The 21397-nt window shown below is 48.1% G+C and overlaps 1 protein-coding gene across 4 annotated transcripts in view; it reads right to left on the bottom strand.

Moving 5' to 3' along the window:
* RYR1 (ryanodine receptor 1) overlaps window positions 1–21397 on the bottom strand; it is a 92751-nt gene that overhangs the window by 57433 nt on the left and 13921 nt on the right. For all 4 annotated transcript variants that reach the window (XM_075260851.1, XM_075260849.1, XM_075260850.1 and 1 more), the window contains exons 2-12: window positions 13318–13437; window positions 13122–13226; window positions 6415–6489; window positions 6160–6238; window positions 5924–6036; window positions 5701–5800; window positions 5515–5611; window positions 5358–5432; window positions 5024–5180; window positions 4434–4598; window positions 4207–4328 (exon numbers count right to left, since the gene is read on the bottom strand). In XM_075260851.1, coding sequence (XP_075116952.1) covers window positions 4207–4328; window positions 4434–4598; window positions 5024–5180; window positions 5358–5432; window positions 5515–5611; window positions 5701–5800; window positions 5924–6036; window positions 6160–6238; window positions 6415–6489; window positions 13122–13226; window positions 13318–13437 — 1208 coding nt within the window. The remainder of the gene's footprint in view (window positions 1–4206; window positions 4329–4433; window positions 4599–5023; window positions 5181–5357; window positions 5433–5514; window positions 5612–5700; window positions 5801–5923; window positions 6037–6159; window positions 6239–6414; window positions 6490–13121; window positions 13227–13317; window positions 13438–21397) is intronic.

Raw genomic sequence — 21397 nt, forward strand, 5'->3', positions numbered from 1 at the left:
AAAGCCTGTGAGTCCTGCTACCCCCACCACTCATATAGAGCCTGTGAGTCCTGCTCCCCCCACCACTCATATAGAAAGCCTGTGAGTCCTGCTACCCCCACCACTCATATAGAGCCTGTGAGTCCTGCTCCCCCCACCACTCATATAGAAAGCCTGTGAGTCCTGCTCCCCCCACCACTCATATAGAAAGCCTGTGAGTCCTGCTCTCCCCACCACTCATATAGAGCCTGTGAGTCCTGCTCCCCCCACCACTCATATAGAAAGCCTGTGAGTCCTGCTCTCCCCACCACTCATATAGAAAGCCTGTGAGTCCTGCTCCCCCCACCACTCATATAGAAAGCCTGTGAGTCCTGTCCCCCACCCCTCATATAGAGCCTGTGAGTCCTGCTCCCCCACCACTCATATAAAGCCTGTGAGTCCTGCTCCCCCCACCACTCATATAGAGCCTGTGAGTCCTGCTCCCCCCACCACTCATATAGAGCCTGTGAGTCCTGCTCCCCCCACCACTCATATAGAGCCTGTGAGTCCTGCTCCCCCACCACTCATATAGAAAGCCTGTGAGTCCTGCTCCTCCCATCACTCATATAGAAAGCCTGTGAGTCCTGCTCCCCCCACCACTCATATAGAGCCTGTGAGTCCTGCTCCCTCCACCTCTCATATAGAAAGCCTGTGAGTCCTGCTCCCCCCCCCCACTCATATAGAAAGCCTGTGAGTCTTGCTCCCCCCACCACTCATATAGAGCCTGTGAGTCCTGCTCCCCCCACCACTCATATAGAAAGCCTGTGAGTCCTGCTCCCCCCACCACTCATATAGAAAGCCTGTGAGTCCTGCTCCCCCACCACTCATATAGAGCCTGTGAGTCCTGCTCCCCCCACCACTCATATAGAGCCTGTGAGTCCTGCTCCCCCCACCACTCATATAGAAAGCCTGTGAGTCCTGCTCCCCCCACCACTCATATAGAAAGCCTGTGAGTCTTGCTCCCCCCACCACTCATATAGAAAGCCTGTGAGTCCTGCTCTCCCACCACTCATATAGAGCCTGTGAGTCCTGCTCTCCCACCACTCATATAGAAAGCCTGTGAGTCTTGGTCCCCCCACCACTCATATAGAAAGCCTGTGAGTCCTGCTCTCCCACCACTCATATAGAAAGCCTGTGAGTCCTGCTCTCCCACCACTCATATAGAGCCTGTGAGTCCTGCTCCCCCCACCACTCATATAGAGCCTGTGAGTCCTGCTCCCCCCACCACTCATATAGAGCCTGTGAGTCCTGCTCCCCCCACTCATATAGAAAGCCTGTGAGTCCTGCTCCCCCCACCACTCATATAGAAAGCCTGTGAGTTCTGCTCCCCCCACCACTCATATAGAGCCTGTGAGTCCTGCTCTCCCCACCACTCATATAGAGCCTGTGAGTCCTGCTCCCCCCACCACTCATATAGAAAGCCTGTGAGTCCTGCTCCCCCCACCACTCATATAGAAAGCCTGTGAGTCCTGCTCCCCCACCACTCATATAGAAAGCCTGTGAGTCCTGCTCTCCCACCACTCATATAGAGCCTGTGAGTCCTGCTCCCCCACCACTCATATAGAGAGCCTGTGAGTCCTGCTCTCCCACCACTCATATAGAGCCTGTGAGTCCTGCTCCCCCACCACTCATATAGAAAGCCTGTGAGTCCTGCTCTCCCACCACTCATATAGAAAGCCTGTGAGTCTTGCTCCCCCCACCACTCATATAGAAAGCCTGTGAGTCCTGCTCTCCCACCACTCATATAAAAAGCCTGTGAGTCCTGCTCTCCCACCACTCATATAGAGCCTGTGAGTCCTGCTCCCCCCACCACTCATATAGAGCCTGTGAGTCCTGCTCCCCCCACTCATATAGAAAGCCTGTGAGTCCTGCTCCCCCCACCACTCATATAGAGCCTGTGAGTCCTGCTCCCCCCACCACTCATATAGAGCCTGTGAGTCCTGCTCCCCCCACCACTCATATAGAAAGCCTGTGATTCCTGCTCCCCCACCACTCATATAGAGCCTGTGACTCCTGCTCCCCCCACCACTCATATACAGCCTGTGAGTCCTGCTCCCCCACCACTCATATAGAGCCTGTGAGTCCTGCTCCCCCCACCACTCATATATAGAGCCTGTGAGTCCTGCTCCCCCCACCACTCATATAGAAAGCCTGTGAGTCCTGCTCCCCCCACAACTCATATAGAGCCTGTGAGTCCTGCTCCCCCCACCACTCATATAGAGCCTGTGAGTCCTGCTCCCCCCCTCTCATATAGAGCCTGTGAGTCCTGCTCCCCCCACCACTCATATAGAAAGCCTGTGAGTCCTGTCCCCCACCCCTCATATAGAGCCTGTGAGTCCTGCTCCCCCCACCACTCATATAGAGCCTGTGAGTCCTGCTCCCCCACCACTCATATAAAGCCTGTGAGTCCTGCTCCCCCCACCACTCATATAGAGCCTGTGAGTCCTGCTCCCCCCACCACTCATATAGAAAGCCTGTGAGTCCTGCTCCCCCCACCACTCATATAGAGCCTGTGAGTCCTGCTCCCCCCACCACTCATATAGAAAGCCTGTGAGTCCTGCTCCCCCCACCACTCATATAGAGCCTGTGAGTCCTGCTCCCCCCACCACTCATATAGAAAGCCTGTGAGTCCTGCTCCCCCACCACTCATATAGAGCCTGTGAGTCCTGCTCCCCCCACCACTCATATAGAAAGCCTGTGAGTCCTGCTCCCCCCACCACTCATATAGAGCCTGTGAGTCCTGCTCCCCCCACCACTCATATAGAAAGCCTGTGAGTCCTGCTCCCCCCACCACTCATATAGAGCCTGTGAGTCCTGCTCCCCCCACCACTCATATAGAAAGCCTGTGAGTCCTGCTCCCCCCACCACTCATATAGAGCCTGTGAGTCCTGCTCCCCCCACCACTCATATAGAGCCTGTGAGTCCTGCTCCCCCCACCACTCATATAGAGCCTGTGAGTCCTGCTCCCCCCACCACTCATATAGAAAGCCTGTGAGTCCTGCTCCCCCCACCACTCATATAGAGCCTGTGAGTCCTGCTCCCCCCACCACTCATATATAGAGCCTGTGAGTCCTGCTCCCCCCACCACTCATATAGAGCCTGTGAGTCCTGCTCTCCCCACCACTCATATAGAGCCTGTGAGTCCTGCTCCCCCCACCACTCATATAGAGCCTGTGAGTCCTGCTCCTCCCACCACTCATATAGAGCCTGTGAGTCCTGCTCCCCCCACCACTCATATAGAAAGCCTGTGAGTCCTGCTCCCCCCACCATTCATATAGAAAGCCTGTGAGTCCTGCTCCCCCCACCACTCATATAGAGCCTGTGAGTCCTGCTCTCCCCACCACTCATATAGAGCCTGTGAGTCCTGCTCCCCCCACCACTCATATAGAGCCTGTGAGTCCTGCTCCCCCCACCACTCATATAGAAAGCCTGTGAGTCCTGCTCCCCCCACCACTCATATAGAAAGCCTGTGAGTCCTGCTCCCCCCACCACTCATATACAGCCTGTGAGTCCTGCTCCCCCCACCACTCATATAGAAAGCCTGTGAGTCCTGCTCCCCCCACCACTCATATAGAGCCTGTGAGTCCTGCTCCCCCCACCACTCATATAGAGCCTGTGAGTCCTGCTCCCTCCACCACTCATATAGAAAGCCTGTGAGTCCTGCTCCTCCCATCACTCATATAGAGCCTGTGAGTCCTGCTCCCCCCACCACTCATATAGAGCCTGTGAGTCCTGCTCCCCCCACCACTCATATAGAAAGCCTGTGAGTCCTGCTCCCCCCACCACTCATATAGAAAGCCTGTGAGTCCTGCTCCCCCCACCACTCATATAGAGCCTGTGAGTCCTGCTCCCCCCACCACTCATATAGAGCCTGTGAGTCCTGCTCCCTCCACCACTCATATAGAAAGCCTGTGAGTCCTGCTCCCCCCACCACTCATATAGAGCCTGTGAGTCCTGCTCCCCCATTATCCTATATCGTACTCAGATAGAAGACCAAACCGATTTAACCTTACCAAGTTATATGTTGAATTGAAGCCTCTGGTTTTAATATGCATGTATGTGATCCCCTTATCCAACACTACGTATGATGGCAGCCTCTACTGTAGACTGTACATACATGTATCATATGGAGATCTGCACATTACTGACTGCTGGCTGGGGATCACGCATAAACAACAATGGACTCACTTGATGAACACATTAAATAGTCCAGCCGTGCTGTATATCATTCTCGCAGCTTGGGACTCTTCTCTTTGGGAACGTGACAGGGACAAAGCGTCATCCATGTGACCTTCTTGGTGCAAGATAGCCTTAGCGTGACAATAAGAAAGAGTTTACGTGAAGGGAAATGAAACAAAACAATCAATAAATTCTTACCAACAATGAAGACATATATAACCACATATATATGTTACCTTGCGTTTTGCAGGACCCAAACGGACCACTTTAGAGTCGGCAGCCCCATAAGTGAGCCAAAGACCACTATGGACATGTTGGACGAAGCACATAGACTCTCCATATTTTATCTCGGCAGGGCCCATCCCTTCCACATCTCGCTTGGGTGCAACATCCAACTTTTCCTGTAGAGATTTCATAGAAAATAGAAGCCATTAGATGTTACATGTCTCTTTCCAAATTTGTTCTTGGTTCTCTTCCATACTGCAGGTGAATTGGAGACTTGTTGACTGGTTACATTGTAAATTAGATGGGATCACTGGGGATCCAACCAAGTGATCGGCTTATTGTTAGGGGGTCCTTCAGACCAAAATACATTTTCTAAAGCAAACTACTCTAAGTATCCCCAAAGATAACAGGGTGTAACTTGAGGCTCCAATACAGAATCTATTCCAGGGTCCTTCACCTACCATTTGTCTTTGGTGGCGGGATAGACTTTGGGGTCCAGGTGCGGCTTTTACCTCCGCATCCCTGACAGGTTCTCTTTGTATTGTGTTGCAATTGGTAATTTGTTGAAAATTTTTGCCAATCAGGACTAGGTTAACATTACCTTTGAAGCCCGGAAGCAGAAAGCGGTGGCTTTGGTGTTGCCTTTTTCAGCGTCCACCAATATTAAGCCCTTCTCCTCATCACGAGCCAAATATCTTCCTGTCGTTACATGACGCACCCGGAATGACTGCCCCCATCTCAAGTGGCTCCCGCTCCAGCTGTGAATAAATTAGTCATAAAAGACCTTCTCATTAGCATAATGATACAATACCAAGCAAATGCCAGACCTCCTGGGAGATCCGATTGTGAAAACTCAATGTCAGAATTTTACATTTGCTTAACATTTCGGTCTTTGTTTGCAGAATTTCTGCAATTTAGAGCAATTTCATAATTACCTAATTCTCAAAGGCTCGAGTCTCCACAAAGACCGCGCGTGGGAGCAAACAGCCCCTCCCTCGTAATGGGCTAACCTGTAAATATGAGGGAGATCGAGTGGTTATAACTAGATCACCGATCCAGACTACGGAGTGAATCGTACAGTGTCCATCTTACCTACGCTGCTCCTCTCCTTGGTCTGTCGATGAAATGGTCAAACATTCATCCATATGACCATGAAACAAGCGTAGAACATCTCCACCAGTTAGATATCCTGTGACAATATAAAGAAATAGATATTATTTCTCGTAGATTTGTAGATTGCATTTCATGGAACGGTGTCCAAGTTGAGGGGTTACGGACCTTCAGCTATTTCGCAACCGGAGGTGATTGGATTCATGTTCCACAAAGTCTGCATGAATGAAGCGTCCACCTGAAGGTCCCCACTGGCCGTGGAGAGGTGCTATCGAAATACAAAGAAATTATCTTGCAAGCAGATTGAAAATATCCATCGATAGAAATAGGACATACATGGGTGAACATATGTAATGTTACATGAAGGAACATAGAGGATCTCTAAACTTACCAGGTATCTCTCGGAGGATACACTGACTAGGATCAAATCATCACCTATTCGCACCTTCTCACCTTCTGAACGTTGTTTGGATGCTGGATGGATGGTCCACCAACAAGCTTCTCCTGTTTAGGAAAAGACAAGGTAATGATCTTCCATGTTGGAATGGAAATGTTGGGTACAATATGGGACAGTTACCTACACACTACTAGATGTTTCTTCACACCATACACACAGTTGGACCATACCTGTGGCATCTTCTTGTAGACCAACATCAAAAGCTAGTTTATCAGTATGAGACCGTGAAGTTGTCAGACAGCAGAGGTACTAAAGAATATAGGAGAGGATAAATACACCAAACTGGTAACACAAGCTTTTTTGGGGGTGGACTCTCGCTCAATAGACACCTTGACAACAAATTTGGCCAATGATTGTTTTCCCCCCCATGTCGATATTTAGTTGGTGAGAATCAAGATCAATATCAAGTTTAAGTGCCAACTTACCATATCACTGTGACAGTGCCTCAGGAGAATAGCATGACCATAGAGCAATGTTCTGTGTCCACCACCTTGAGAAGACTAGACGGGGAAGAGAAATTGCAAATCAAGAGATGAAACATTTCCTAAATTTCTATCCTTAAAATTCCACCAGGTCTTCTGGGTGGTAATACTTAGGTGGATGGACTACCAAGTCTTGTCAACGTGTCCTACATAATGCTGGTCTAATCCACGATGCCCTCAAAATCTAGGACATGTAGAACAAACTTTGACTTTAAGGGTACCAGACTCTTCCCCAGTCACATTACATGCAAATTAAAATATGTTGTGGGTTAAGTCATTGGAATGTATGTCCATTAAAAGGACGAATAAACCCAAACATATTTATCGAGCAATCCTCAGTGTTCTCTCTTAGAAAGGTTAGATGAAGAAGAGACATGTCTTGGCATGCACCAAAAACCATTGGAAATCAATTATTTGTATGGTATCTGAGAACATGGATGAGTATTGCTTCCATAACTATCAAGTAATCCATTGATAAGGATGACTCAAGATGTCCCACACTCCCGCTCCACCCAAGCCGAAAAAAATCAAGGATTCCATCGTTTGCATTTCCAAGATCTTCAGAAACCTGGTAAACACCTGTTAGAGTGGAGGTTTGGTTTGTACCATGCGGTGAAGGAAGGAAAGAGAAGGAATCATAAAAACAGGAGTCAATGGGAGAAAAGAAGGTCTAGTCTTTGTGAGATGAGAAGAAGAAGAGGACAAAATAAAAAAAAGACTTCTGCACACAGGCTGCAAAACAAGGAGACTGGTAGATAGAGGATGGGGAGAAGAAACCTGCTGGAACCTTATCTCTCCATGGATAGTCCAATTGGACTTGGAAATTGGGTACAAATCTTAAGAGTGAAGCCTGTTGTCTATTATTTGACTACTTTGTTGCTGGAGCCAAGAAAGACAAACTATATCTAAGAAACTTAAAAGGATGAAGATCATGAAAGTTACTGTATGTCCTTGGGCTCTACCAACTTCCCAAGTAGAAGAAACCCATTCGGTGTCTACTTTTGTTTCTTGAAGATATATGTACTAAATTTAGGCTACACCCTCCATGTATTAAGGCTTGTATATTCTATCCTTAGCCAAAATTTCTGATAAATTCACAAATACATCTCTTCAAGCTTCCGCGAAGAGACATAAGATGGGGGCGATCTATTTTCGAAGAGTTTTTTTAGACAGCTGATGGGAAATATGAGTGGAGGAGAATTTTAAGAATGTGTTTAAGAAGATCATGGTCACAAAATCTCCCATAAGGATTCTTTTCATTTAGAATTCCGGTGTCATTATATTCCCCAGCAGGAAGCAAACAGGATACAATGTATTAGAGAACGCGACACTAGGGGCTTTCAGAAGAAAGGGAACATCTTCAAGGATTGGCAATGTCTTATAGTAGTGAGATGGAGTGATAGGGCTTCAGCAGTCAGGAGGAAAGAATGGAAAGTCACAGGAGGACAAAGAGCAAGGTCACAAAACATACCCATTTATCCAAATTGGGCGCCTAGCACGAAGACAAAAAGAGAAAGCCAAAACAAAACACAGAAGAAATTATGTCAAAGAGAAGTCTGAGAGGCAGCCATATTGAGTCTGAGACAATGTGGATGTGATCACAAGACATTTCTATCCTGCATTGACGACTTAAATGAAAGGGTGAATTTTGGTAGGGGTGTAGCTAGGGCTTTGGTTAGGGAGGATTTTAAGGTCTATGGACCCCAGTGCAAGTCACTTTATTTTAGTTGGACGTGTAGCACCTGGGGTCCGGGCCACAGAACAACTAGTAATGGCTGTGCCTTCTAAGCAAGACAATTCCAGAGACATCATGGTAGAACAGTAACAATTTATAGTGGATCTGTCAGGTCCCCCATCTGAGCGCAGACTATAGGGTGAGATGCTAAGTTCATATATAAAGCCTGTGAGTCCTGCTTCCCCCCATCACTCATATAGAGTCTGTGAGTCCTGCTCCCTCCACCACTCATATAGAAAGCCTGTGAGTCCTGCTCCCCCACCACTCATATAGAGCCTGTGAGTCCTGCTCCCTCCACCACTTATATAGAGCCTGTGAGTCCTGCTCCCCCCACCACTCATATAGAGCCTGTGAGTCCTGCTCCCCCACCACTCATATAGAGCCTGTGAGTCCTGCTCCCTCCACCACTCATATAGAGCCTGTGAGTCCTGCTCCCCCCACCACTCATATAGAAAGCCTGTGAGTCCTGCTCCCCCCACCACTCATATAGAGCCTGTGAGTCCTGCTCCCCCACCACTCATATAGAGCCTGTGAGTCCTGCTCCCTCCACCACTCATATAGAGCCTGTGAGTCCTGCTCCCCCCACCACTCATATAGAAAGCCTGTGAGTCCTGCTCCCCCCACCACTCATATAGAGCCTGTGAGTCCTGCTCCCCCCACCACTCATATAGAAAGCCTGTGAGTCCTGCTCCCCCCACCACTCATATAGAGCCTGTGAGTCCTGCTCCCCCACCACTCATATAGAGCCTGTGAGTCCTGCTCCCCCACCACTCATAAGTCCTGCTCCCCCACCACTCATATAGAGCCTGTGAGTCCTGCTCCCCCCACCACTCATATAGAGCCTGTGAGTCCTGCTCCCCCACCACTCATATAGAGCCTGTGAGTCCTGCTCCCCCACCACTCATAAGTCCTGCTCCCCCACCACTCATATAGAAAGCCTGTGAGTCCTGCTCCCCCCACCACTCATATAGAAAGCCTGTGAGTCCTGCTCCCCCCACCACTCATATAGAGCCTGTGAGTCCTGCTCCCTCCACCACTCATATAGAGCCTGTGAGTCCTGCTCCCCCCACCACTCATATAGAAAGCCTGTGAGTCCTGCTCCCCCCACCACTCATATAGAAAGCCTGTGAGTCCTGCTCCCCTCACCACTCATATAGAGCCTGTGAGTCCTTCTCCCCCCACCTCTCATATAGAAAGCCTGTGAGTCCTGCTCCCCCCACCACTCATATAGAAAGCCTGTGAGTCTTGCTCCCCCCACCACTCATATAGAAAGCCTGTGAGTCCTGCTCCCCCCACCACTCATATAGAGCCTGTGAGTCCTGCTCCCCCCACCACTCATATAGAAAGCCTGTGAGTCCTGCTCCCCCCACCACTCGTATAGAAAGCCTGTGAGTCCTGCTCCCCCCACCACTCATATAGAAAGCCTGTGAGTCTTGCTCCCCCCACCACTCATATAGAAAGCCTGTGAGTCCTGCTCCCCCACCACTCATATAGAGCCTGTGAGTCCTGCTCCCCCCACCACTCATATAGAGCCTGTGAGTCCTGCTCCCCCCACCACTCATATAGAGCCTGTGAGTCCTGCTCCCCCCACCACTCATATAGAAAGCCTGTGAGTCCTGCTCCCCCCACCACTCATATAGAGTCTGTGAGTCCTGCTCCCCCACCACTCATATAGAGCCTGTGAGTCCTGCTCCCCCCACCACTCATATAGAGCCTGTGAGTCCAGCTCCCCCACCACTCATATAGAGCCTGTGAGTCCTGCTCCCCCCACCACTCATATAGAAAGCCTGTGAGTCCTGCTCCCCCACCACTCATATAGAGCCTGTGAGTCCTGCTCCCCCCACCACTCATATAGAGCCTGTGAGTCCTGCTCCCCCACCACTCATATAGAGCCTGTGAGTCCTGCTCCCCCCACCACTCATATAGAGCCTGTGAGTCCTGCTCCCCCCACCACTCATATAGAGCCTGTGAGTCCTGCTCCCCCCACCACTCATATAGAAAGCCTGTGAGTCCTGCTCCCCCCACCACTCATATAGAGCCTGTGAGTCCTGCTCCCCCCACTCATATAGAAAGCCTGTGAGTCCTGCTCCCTCCACCACTCATATAGAGCCTGTGAGTCCTGCTCCCCCCACCTCTCATATAGAAAGCCTGTGAGTCCTGCTCCCCCCACCACTCATATAGAAAGCCTGTGAGTCCTGCTCCCCCCACCACTCATATAGAGCCTGTGAGTCCTGCTCCCCCCACCACTCATATAGAGCCTGTGAGTCCTGCTCCCCCCACCACTCCTATAGAAAGCCTGTGAGTCCTGCTCCCCCCACCACTCATATAGAAAGCCTGTGAGTCCTGCTCCCCCCACCACTCATATAGAGCCTGTGAGTCCTGCTCCCCCCACTCATATAGAAAGCCTGTGAGTCCTGCTCCCTCCACCACTCATATAGAGCCTGTGAGTCCTGCTCCCCCACCACTCATATAGAGCCTGTGAGTCCTGCTCCCCCCACCACTCATATAGAGCCTGTGAGTCCTGCTCCCCCCACCACTCATATAGAGCCTGTGAGTCCTGCTCCCCCACCACTCATATAGAGCCTGTGAGTCCTGCTCCCCCCACCACTCATATAGAAAGCCTGTGAGTCCTGCTCCCCCCACCACTCATATAGAGCCTGTGAGTCCTGCTCCCCCCACTCATATAGAAAGCCTGTGAGTCCTGCTCCCTCCACCACTCATATAGAGCCTGTGAGTCCTGCTCCCCCCACCTCTCATATAGAAAGCCTGTGAGTCCTGCTCCCCCCACCACTCATATAGAAAGCCTGTGAGTCCTGCTCCCCCCACCACTCATATAGAAAGCCTGTGAGTCCTGCTCCCCCCACCACTCATATAGAAAGCCTGTGAGTCCTGCTCCCCCCACCACTCATATAGAGCCTGTGAGTCCTGCTCCCCCCACCACTCATATAGAGCCTGTGAGTCCTGCTCCCCCCACCACTCATATAGAAAGCCTGTGAGTCCTGCTCCCCCCACCACTCATATAGAGCCTGTGAGTCCTGCTCCCCCCACTCATATAGAAAGCCTGTGAGTCCTGCTCCCTCCACCACTCATATAGAGCCTGTGAGTCCTGCTCCCCCACCACTCATATAGAGCCTGTGAGTCCTGCTCCCCCCACCACTCATATAGAGCCTGTGAGTCCTGCTCCCCCCACCACTCATATAGAGCCTGTGAGTCCTGCTCCCCCACCACTCATATAGAAAGCCTGTGAGTCCTGCTCCCCCACCACTCATATAGAGCCTGTGAGTCCTGCTCCCCCCACCACTCATATAGAAAGCCTGTGAGTCCTGCTCCCCCCACCACTCATATAGAGCCTGTGAGTCCTGCTCCCCCCACCACTCATATAGAGCCTGTGAGTCCTGCTCCCCCCACCACTCATATAGAGCCTGTGAGTCCTGCTCCCCCACCACTCATATAGAAAGCCTGTGAGTCCTGCTCCTCCCATCACTCATATAGAAAGCCTGTGAGTCCTGCTCCCCCCACCTCTCATATAGAAAGCCTGTGAGTCCTGCTCCCCCCACCACTCATATAGAAAGCCTGTGAGTCTTGCTCCCCCCACCACTCATATAGAAAGCCTGTGAGTCCTGCTCCCCCCACCACTCATATAGAGCCTGTGAGTCCTGCTCCCCCCACCACTCATATAGAGCCTGTGAGTCCTGCTCCCCCCACCACTCATATAGAGCCTGTGAGTCCTGCTCCCCCCACCACTCATATAGGGCCTGTGAGTCCTGCTCCCCCCACCACTCATATAGAGCCTGTGAGTCCTGCTCCCCCCACCACTCATATAGAAAGCCTGTGAGTCCTGCTCCCCCCACCACTCATATAGAAAGCCTGTGAGTCTTGCTCCCCCCACCACTCATATAGAGCCTGTGAGTCCTGCTCCCCCCACCACTCATATAGAAAGCCTGTGAGTCCTGCTCCCCCCACCACTCATATAGAAAGCCTGTGAGTCTTGCTCCCCCCACCACTCATATAGAGCCTGTGAGTCCTGCTCCCCCCACCACTCATATAGAGCCTGTGAGTCCTGCTCCCCCCACCACTCATATAGAGCCTGTGAGTCCTGCTCCCCCCACCACTCATATAGAAAGCCTGTGAGTCCTGCTCCCCCCACCACTCATATAGAGCCTGTGAGTCCTGCTCCCCCACCACTCATATAGAGCCTGTGAGTCCTGCTCCCCCCACCACTCATATAGAGCCTGTGAGTCCTGCTCCCCCCACCACTCATATAGAGCCTGTGAGTCCTGCTCCCCCCACCACTCATATAGAGCCTGTGAGTCCTGCTCCCCCCACAACTCATATAGAGCCTGTGAGTCCTGCTCCCCCCACCACTTGTATAGTAGTATAGGAGACCTGATAGAGCCACTTGAATAGGAAAATCAAAAAAACATATATCTGATCATAATGATATCAGTCATTGGGTCAAAATGTTTTAATAAATCACTTTTTCCAAAGCAAAGATTAATCTGCAGTGATCTATCTCAGGCCCGGGCTGGAGGTTGTTGGTTTTTAATGATATTCTAAGAACTGGACAATTTGGCCATGGAGAGAATTTAAGTTGTGGCCAAAAATGTGTCAAAGTTTGGTCATTAAAAAAAAACAAAAAACTATGTAATGAAAAAAAGGAAAACTGGAAAATACAAACTATGCAAAAAAATGTCAAAAAACTGTAGACCCAGCGAGGAATAAGAGGTAACGGATTACTAGGAAGATGAAACTATAGTGGGAGGAAAATCAAGGTGAGCTTCAACAATAAAAATACAAAAAAGCAACAAATATAAAAAGCAATGCACATACAAGATAGGCGACGGAGATACCGAGACCAGCAAGCCAAAGACAACTGTCCATAGTGACCAAGGGGCAGAAAGATGGCGGACCTTACCTCATTCCCCATCTCTACTGTGTTCGCCAACATTTCCTGTAGAGCTCGAACAGACAGAGATTGCTCCAGAATAAAGCAGCAGACGGCCAGATCTGGAGGTTTATTCTGGAAAAATATACAACAGGCAAATATAAGAAAACACTTTAACATCTGGATATGAAGTCAACGCCACAGGAACACTGAGATGTTCTTCTACCTGAGCATTGGATGTTGATTCCAGGAAGCAAAGGCGATTTCCAAAGCCTTCCGCTCCCATGCACATCTTGAGGTTTTCTTTCCGGATTGTAGCGCTGCATTGTAAGACCACCACATCCTCCTGCAATGGAGAGACATCATGAGAACCCGGAGAAGGTCATCAGAACACCTCAAACGTCCACTCTACACTAGAGGCCCACCAAAGATGGCGACTGATACTGGATTGTTGGTGTTGGACATTATATTATTTGACATGGGGTACAATAACTTACCCTACTTGTCTTCTTACTTACACTTTCAGTAAGATGTGTGATATGGCTACTGGATATTCTCTGTATCTCCACCATCACAGTATAGGAAATGCAATGAGACCAACCCAACCCAACCATGCCATAGCAAGAGAACAACGCCCATACTGGAGCACCCATTTTTATTTGGGGTTGACACCCATTGCTGCTTCTAAGACAAGGACAGAGATTTTGCAGTGAGACTTAATGCTCTGGCAGGCGTGGCCCCAACTTGGATCCAACGGGACATCCCTGTCCAACCATTCCGGCCAACGGATCCCCATTCAATTCTACATACCCCCTTGGGACACAGATAAAATTGAGCCATCAGGTCCTTGCTCACCATTCAGGCTACAACTAGAAGAAAAAAAAAAGTTGGACCCGCACTAAAGCGGGAGCCTGAAGACACTTCCATGGGGTTGGATGAGTATAAGTGTATGGCACGACTTGCATGGGGACAAACGTAAGACTTTATATTGTGTGGGGGAAAAGGTGGAACACGTAAGGAGGCGTTCTATTGTGTGAAGATCATTAAAGGGGTCATTATACTGTGTGTGGGGGCATCAAGGGGTCATTATACTGTGTGTGGGGGCATTAAGGGGTCATTATACTGTGTGGGGGGCATCAAGGGGTCATTATACTGTGTGTGGAGGCAATAAGGGGTCATTATACTGTGTGGGGGTCACTGAGTGGTCAGTATACTGGGCAGGGGTAGCGGCATGGCTTAACTCGGAAAAAAAAAACCTGTTACACATGCCGCTTATGAAACCTTTGCATTGGGAATACCAATGTGTTCAAACTGCCCTGTTGGACCCAATATGGGCACCTAGTGAAAGTGATCTGTAGGGTCAACAAGCCAAAAGGTCATATAGGCATTCACCCATTACAGGACCCAATATCACCTCTTATACGTCCTGTAAGTGCCTGACAAATAGGAGTCATTTACTAACCAATCCGGCGCTATACTTGTGCACTACATCATACACATGCGTGTCCCAAAGAAAGCAATTAGGAAATAAAAAATTTGCCTTGTGCTCCGGATTTAGCGTCGAAGTCCCAGCGCTTCCATTATCTGTACGGTCTCTTATACAGTCAGCAGTTATGAGTAGTCGGAGTCGCACTGTGAGCACAGGCGGCATTAAGGTCACCGCAGATGTTTGCTGAGCAAGGTGGAAAGTTTTCTAATGATGTCATAGATTTGGTTGAAAAAAAAAAAAAGTTTAAAAAGCCCCGACCTTTATTTTGCTCATTCCATTGTGGTATTACGTTTTTTTAGGAGACTTTATTGATGCTGCATGGACCTTAAAGAATTGGGGTCTGTGAAGACTATGGAGCAAAGATCAAGGTAGCTCTGTCTCCATGGGCAGTAAAAACTTTAGACCCCCGTTTTCTTCTACATTTTAGGACAATGCTGTTCCCGAACTGGTTCTCACTATCAGATACCAAAACGGATGGCCAACCATAGCTGAACCCATAGTGGCCACATGGCCAGCTCTAATAGATGAGCTCATTGTTGGATTGCGGCTCCTTGGGTCCACCATCCAACAACTCCAGACAATTATTATGTTGGTGCTCCGATGGGCCAGTCCAATGCTAGATCTGCTGGTGGATATGGACGGCTATGCACACTATGACCAGAGATGGTAGATGTAGATCACCAGGTCAGATATTTCAATAGGATTTCATTCTGGTTTTGCCCTCTTAAGCAGGAATGTATGAGACTAGGGTTGAGTGATCAGGATCGGAAAAGATCAGATTCCGATCGGCGATCAAGTAAATTTCACGATCGCCGATCGGAATTCCGATTCCCGATCTTTTCCAGCGGGATTGGGGCCAGACGTTATCTCAAGATCGGCTCAACCCCTATCAGTGGTCACCCAGCTTTATTATAAAAAGATACAAGACACAAGAACAGCTGTACTGCCGAGAATATGGCGCCGGGATTTCAGATTGGTTTCCTGTGGTCTCCAGAATGTGGGTTAGGCCGGTTTCTACTGCTGAATAGGCCGGATTATATTTATAGCATTATGTAATACCCGGTCATGGGGACGGACAGTGACAGAAGCCTCTCTCTTGGTGCAGGGTTTCAGGTTGTGTCCACCATCGGTCTCTGATATTCAGCCCCATAGCTGTTGGGTGGACATTCATTCATTTGAATGGTCTGCCGTCGCCCAAAGAGGGTCAAGTACAGCGATATCAGACACAGCGTCCAGGTGGTTGTATAGAGAATGCCCTGGTGGCCGATGCCTAGTTTGCCTAGCCTTCATCTTCAGCATGTGTCCTGCAAAGTAAAGTGTCTTTGCAAGGAAGTTTGGAACGAAAATGGGATCCTGTATCCTTCCCACTGCCACCAATTTTTTTTTCAATTTTCTTTTTACTCCTCACCTCCCAAAAACCATAACTTTTTATCTTCCCATTCACTAAGCCTTAGGAGGTCTCAGTTTTTGTGGGACAATTTGTACTTTGTAATGGTATCATTTATTAACCATCTTATCGAAAATGAGAATGGAGTGAAATTAGAGAAAAAAAACACAAATTTCTCACTGTTTGGGTGAAAGGAATTTTACATAAAAAAAATAATTTTTTTGAAACTAGGAGTCTTGAATCTGTGATCATACCACTACAATTGACTGTATTGCAGTCTATGGTAAAATCCCTGTATAACTACTGAGACCTGCCAGAGGTAAACCTCAATACAATGTTGGCCAAAAGTATTGCAATTCTGTCAGATAATACTCGTGTTCTTCCAGAAAATGATTGCAATCACAAATTCTTTGGTATTATTATCTTCATTTAATTTGTCTTCAATGGAAAACCACAAAAAGAATTGTCAAAAAGCCAAATTGGATCTAATTCCACAGCAAACATAAAGGGGGTGGACAAAAGTATTGGCACTGTTTGAAAAAATTATGTGATGCTTCTCTAATTTGTGTAATTAACAGCACCTGTTACTTACCTGAGGCACCTAACAGGTGGTGGCAATATCTAAATCACACTTGCAGCCAGTTCAAATGGATTAAAGTTGACTCCACCTCTGTCCTGTGTCCTTGTGTGACCACATTGCGCATGGAGAAAAGAAAGAAGACCAAAGAACTGTCTGAGGACTTGAGAAGCAAAATTGTGAGGAAGCATGAGCAATCTCAAGGCTACAAGTCCATCTCCAAAGACCTGAATGTTCCTGTATCTACCGTGCGCAGTGTCAGTAAGAAGTGTAAAGCCCATGGCCCTGTGGCTAACCTCCCTAGATGTGGACGCAAAAGAAACATTGACCAGAGATTTCACCGCAAGATTGTGCGGATGGCGGATAAAGAACCTCGACTAACATCCAAACAAGTCCAAGCTGCCCTGCAGTCCGAGGGTACAACAGTGTCACCCCGTACTATCCAGCGTCAGCGTCTGAATGAGAAGGGACTGTATGGTAGGAGACCCAGGAAGACCCCACCTCTTACCCACAGACAGAAGCCAGGCTGGAGTTTGCCAAAACTTACCTGAGAAAGCCAAAACCGTTCTGGAAGAATGTTCTCTGGTCAGAGGAGACAAAAGTAGGAAAAGGCCTCAACATAGAGATTACAGGAAAAAAGAGAAGAAGACGCCCCCTATAGTCAGACATGGCGGAGGTCCCTGATGGTTTGGGGTTGCTTTGCTGCCTCTGGCACTGGACTGCTTGACCGTGTGCATGGCATTATGAAGTCTGAAGACGACCAACACATTGTGCAGCATCATGTAGGGCCCAGTGTGAGAAAGCGGGGTCTCCCTCAGAGGTCAGGGCTCTTCCAGCAGGACAAGGACCCAAAACACACTTCAGGTCTGCACTAGAAAATGGTGGTGAGAGAAAGCCCTGGAGACTTGTAAAGTGGCAGCAATGAGTCCAGCCCTGAATCCCATAGAACACCTGTGGGGGAGGGGGAGGAGAGATCTCTTGGGGGCAGTTTGGAGAAGGCCCCCTTCACACCTCAGGGGGGACCGCGAGCAGTTTGCCAAAGAAGAAGGGTCTAAGATTCCAGCAGAGCCTTGTAAGAAACTCATTGCTGGTTAGCGGAAGCGGTTGTGCGCAGTTATTGTGTCTAAAGGTTGTGCTACCAAGTATTAGGCTGAGGGCGCCAATACTTCTGTCCGCACCAGTTCTGGAGTTTTGTGTAAAATGATCAATGATGTGACTTTTTTTTTCATTCTCTTTTGTGTTTTTTCATTGCAAGCAAAATAACTGAAGATATTACCAAAGAGTTTGTGCTTGTAATCATTATCTGGGGGACACCGAGGATTATCTGACAGGACTGCAGGGGGCGATACTTATACTGTATATACCCTGTGTCACTTATATACTATATAAGAGTCTGTGCTGTGTAATCATTATCTGGGGACAGCGAGGATTATCTGACAGGACTGCAGGGGGCGATACTTATACTGTATATACCCTGTGTCACTTATATACTATATAAGAGTTTGTGCTGTGTAATCATTATCTGGGGGACAGCGAGGATTATCTGACAGGACTGCAGGGGGCGATACTTATACTGTATATACCCTGTGTCACTTATATACTATATAAGAGTCTGTGCTGTGTAATCATTATCTGGGGGACACTGAGGATTATCTGACAGGACTGCACGGGGCGATACTTATACTGTATATACCCTGTGTCACTTATATACTATATAAGAGTCTGTGCTGTGTAATCATTATCTGGGGGACACCGGGGATTATCTGACAGGACTGCAGGGGGCGATACTTATACTGTATATACCCTGTGTCACTTATATACTATATAAGAGTCTGTGCTGTGTAATCATTATCTGGGGGACACCGGGGATTATCTGACAGGACTGCAGGGGGCGATACTTATACTGTATATACCCTGTGTCACTTATATACTATATAAGAGTCTGTGCTGTGTAATCATTATCTGGGGGACAGCGAGGATTATCTGACAGGACTGCAGGGGGCGATACTTATACTGTATATACCCTGTGTCACTTATATACTATATAAGAGTTTGTGCTGTGTAATCATTATCTGGGGGACACCGGGGATTATCTGACAGGACTGCAGGGGGGCAAGACTTTTGGCCAACACTGTATATAGAGGGTACATGGGGTAATATATATAGTATATAGAGTTATATATAGAGGGTACATGGGGTAATATATATAGTATATAGAGTTATATATAGAGGGTACATGGGGTAATATATATAGTATATAGAGTTATATATAGAGGGTACATGGGGTAATATATAATAATAATAATATAATAATACATTTTATTTATATAGCGCCAACATATTCCGCAGCGCTGTACAATTTATAGGGTTCAGATACAGACATACATAACAAAGAACGTCATTTCACACAATGGGACTGAGGGCCCTGCTCAAAAGAGCTTACAATCTATGAGGTAGAGGGGGTGACACAAGAGGTAGCAGGGGCGGCATTGCTTATACAGTGTTCAGACAATTTTGTGCATTAGGAATTGTGATAGGCTTGTCTGAAAAGATGCGTCTTTAGTTTGCGTTTGAAACTGTAGAAGTTGGGAGTTAATCTTATTGTCCGGGGTAGAGCATTCCAGAGAAGTGGTGCAGCTCGGGAGAAGTCTTGTATACGAGCGTGGGAGGTTCTGATAATAGAGGATGGAAGTGTTAGGTCATTGAGTGAGCGGAGAGCACGGGTTGGGCGGTAGACAGAGATGAGGGAAGAAATGTAGGGAGGTGCGGCATTATGGAGAGCCTTGTGGATGAGAGTAATAACTTTATATTTTATTCTATAATGAATAGGCAGCCTATATATAGTATATGGAGTTATATATAGAGGGTAGATGGGGTAATATAGGGGGACATAAGACACATTATATGGAGTAGTAGGGGACGTTATATATAGCAGGTATGTATAGAGTAATAGGACACGGAGGGAATCTATGGTATTATAGGAGGAGTTCTATATAGAGGGTATATGGGGTAATAGACACATTATATGGGGAAATAGGAAAGGTTATAGGGATGGGATATCGTATATATGAGGACGATGTCCATAAACCCTATCCCTCGGTGTCTCCAGTCCTTACGTTCCATCACATCCCCCGCTATAGACCCGTCACAATGACATCAGGGGATTCTCAACTATAAAATCTGTAATATAAGCTAAATGTAAGTTCTTCTCTCCCTGCCCTGTGGTCTGTGCTCTCCCTGCGCCCGCAGCCTCTCCGCTCCGCTCCCCACCACAACCATCAGGGATATTTTAGGGCTGCACCTGTTCTGGGTTTTACTGTGACCTGGACTCAGCAAATAACAAGGATTCCTGCAGTCCCCGCACAGTGATCAGCAGAGGGCCACACGCTGGACACCGAGGCCGCCGCGGCCCACCATACACCGGATAGTGCCACATAGTGTATTGTCAGTTACCGTATACCTGGCAGGGGGTTATCATGTCTCCCTGCAGTGTATACTATACGGGTGTACTGCTATACTGAGATCTGTACATACCTTTAGGGCCAGGGGGCTTAAAGTGACATAAAGGGGGCGCTGTGAATGGAGTGAAGTCATCACCTCTGTATTTAAAGTGGTTCCAGCTTTCTGTTTTTGTAGAACTACTATATGGACCTATACACTGTATGGACCTACATGCTATACTATACAGACCTATATACTATATGGACATATATACTATACAGACCTATATACAATATGGACATATATACTATACAGACCTATATACTATATGGACCTATGTACTATATGGACATATATACTATACAGACCTATATATTGTATGGACCTACATGCTATACTATATGGACCTATATACTATATGGAACAATATACTATACTGTATGGACCTATATACTATATGGACCTATATACTATACTATATGGACGGGTCCCCTTTTTCGGCCAATGATCAGAATGACAAATTTTATCAGTTCATTTCCCTTTGCAGGACCAGGACTCCAGAGATGTAATACCATACATGGGGGACGTTACAGGCAGGGTTTATATCCTCTGCAGCGCCACCACAGGACAAAAGAAACATTACACTGCACACTTGTTGCAGCAATCCATTTAGATGCTGCAAAAACCACCTCGATCACATTTACGGAACGTATATTTAGTTGCACAAATTTCTGCCATGAATCTGCTGCAGTAACCAGAGCTGTATACATGTAGAAACAGGATAATTTCCTTAGATATATCCCTGGGGAAAGATTGTGTCTAGAGATGAGCGAACACTGTTCGGATCAGCCGTTCCGAACAACACGCACCCATAGAAATGAATGGAAGCACCTGTGACGCTGACTTTGCCGGCGGCCGGCCGGTGTCACAGGTGCTTCCATTCATTTCTATGGGTGCTTGCTGTTCGTGTCATCTCACAGACTGGGTCAGATCCCATCCCTGCTATTACATGAATACGGGTTGTGCATGGAGCCATCATACAGCCTTGTAGTGAGCCATGTACTTCTCCTGTGATAGGGAGCGGATCCCTCACTGCTGCCCCTTATACCTCACCCACATTGCAGGGCCATATATACAAGACCTATATAGTGCTGGAAGGTGGAGTGGACGCACACTTTGGGTTTATGGCTAGTGCAAAAAGTAATTTTGGCTGCAAAGGACGGTTTATTGTTACGCTGATGTACTGTGTGTTATGACTTGCACTGAATTGTATATTGTGTCACTTTATACATACCTCCCAACCGTCCCGATTTCCGCGGGACAGTCCCGATTTGGGTGACATGTCCCGCGGTCCCGGTTGGAGGGAGGTATGTCCCGATTTCAACTCAGATCTGCGTCCAGAGGACGCAGAT

Source organism: Leptodactylus fuscus, chromosome 11 (assembly GCF_031893055.1).
Source record: "Leptodactylus fuscus isolate aLepFus1 chromosome 11, aLepFus1.hap2, whole genome shotgun sequence".
NCBI classification, from domain to species: domain Eukaryota; kingdom Metazoa; phylum Chordata; class Amphibia; order Anura; family Leptodactylidae; genus Leptodactylus; species Leptodactylus fuscus.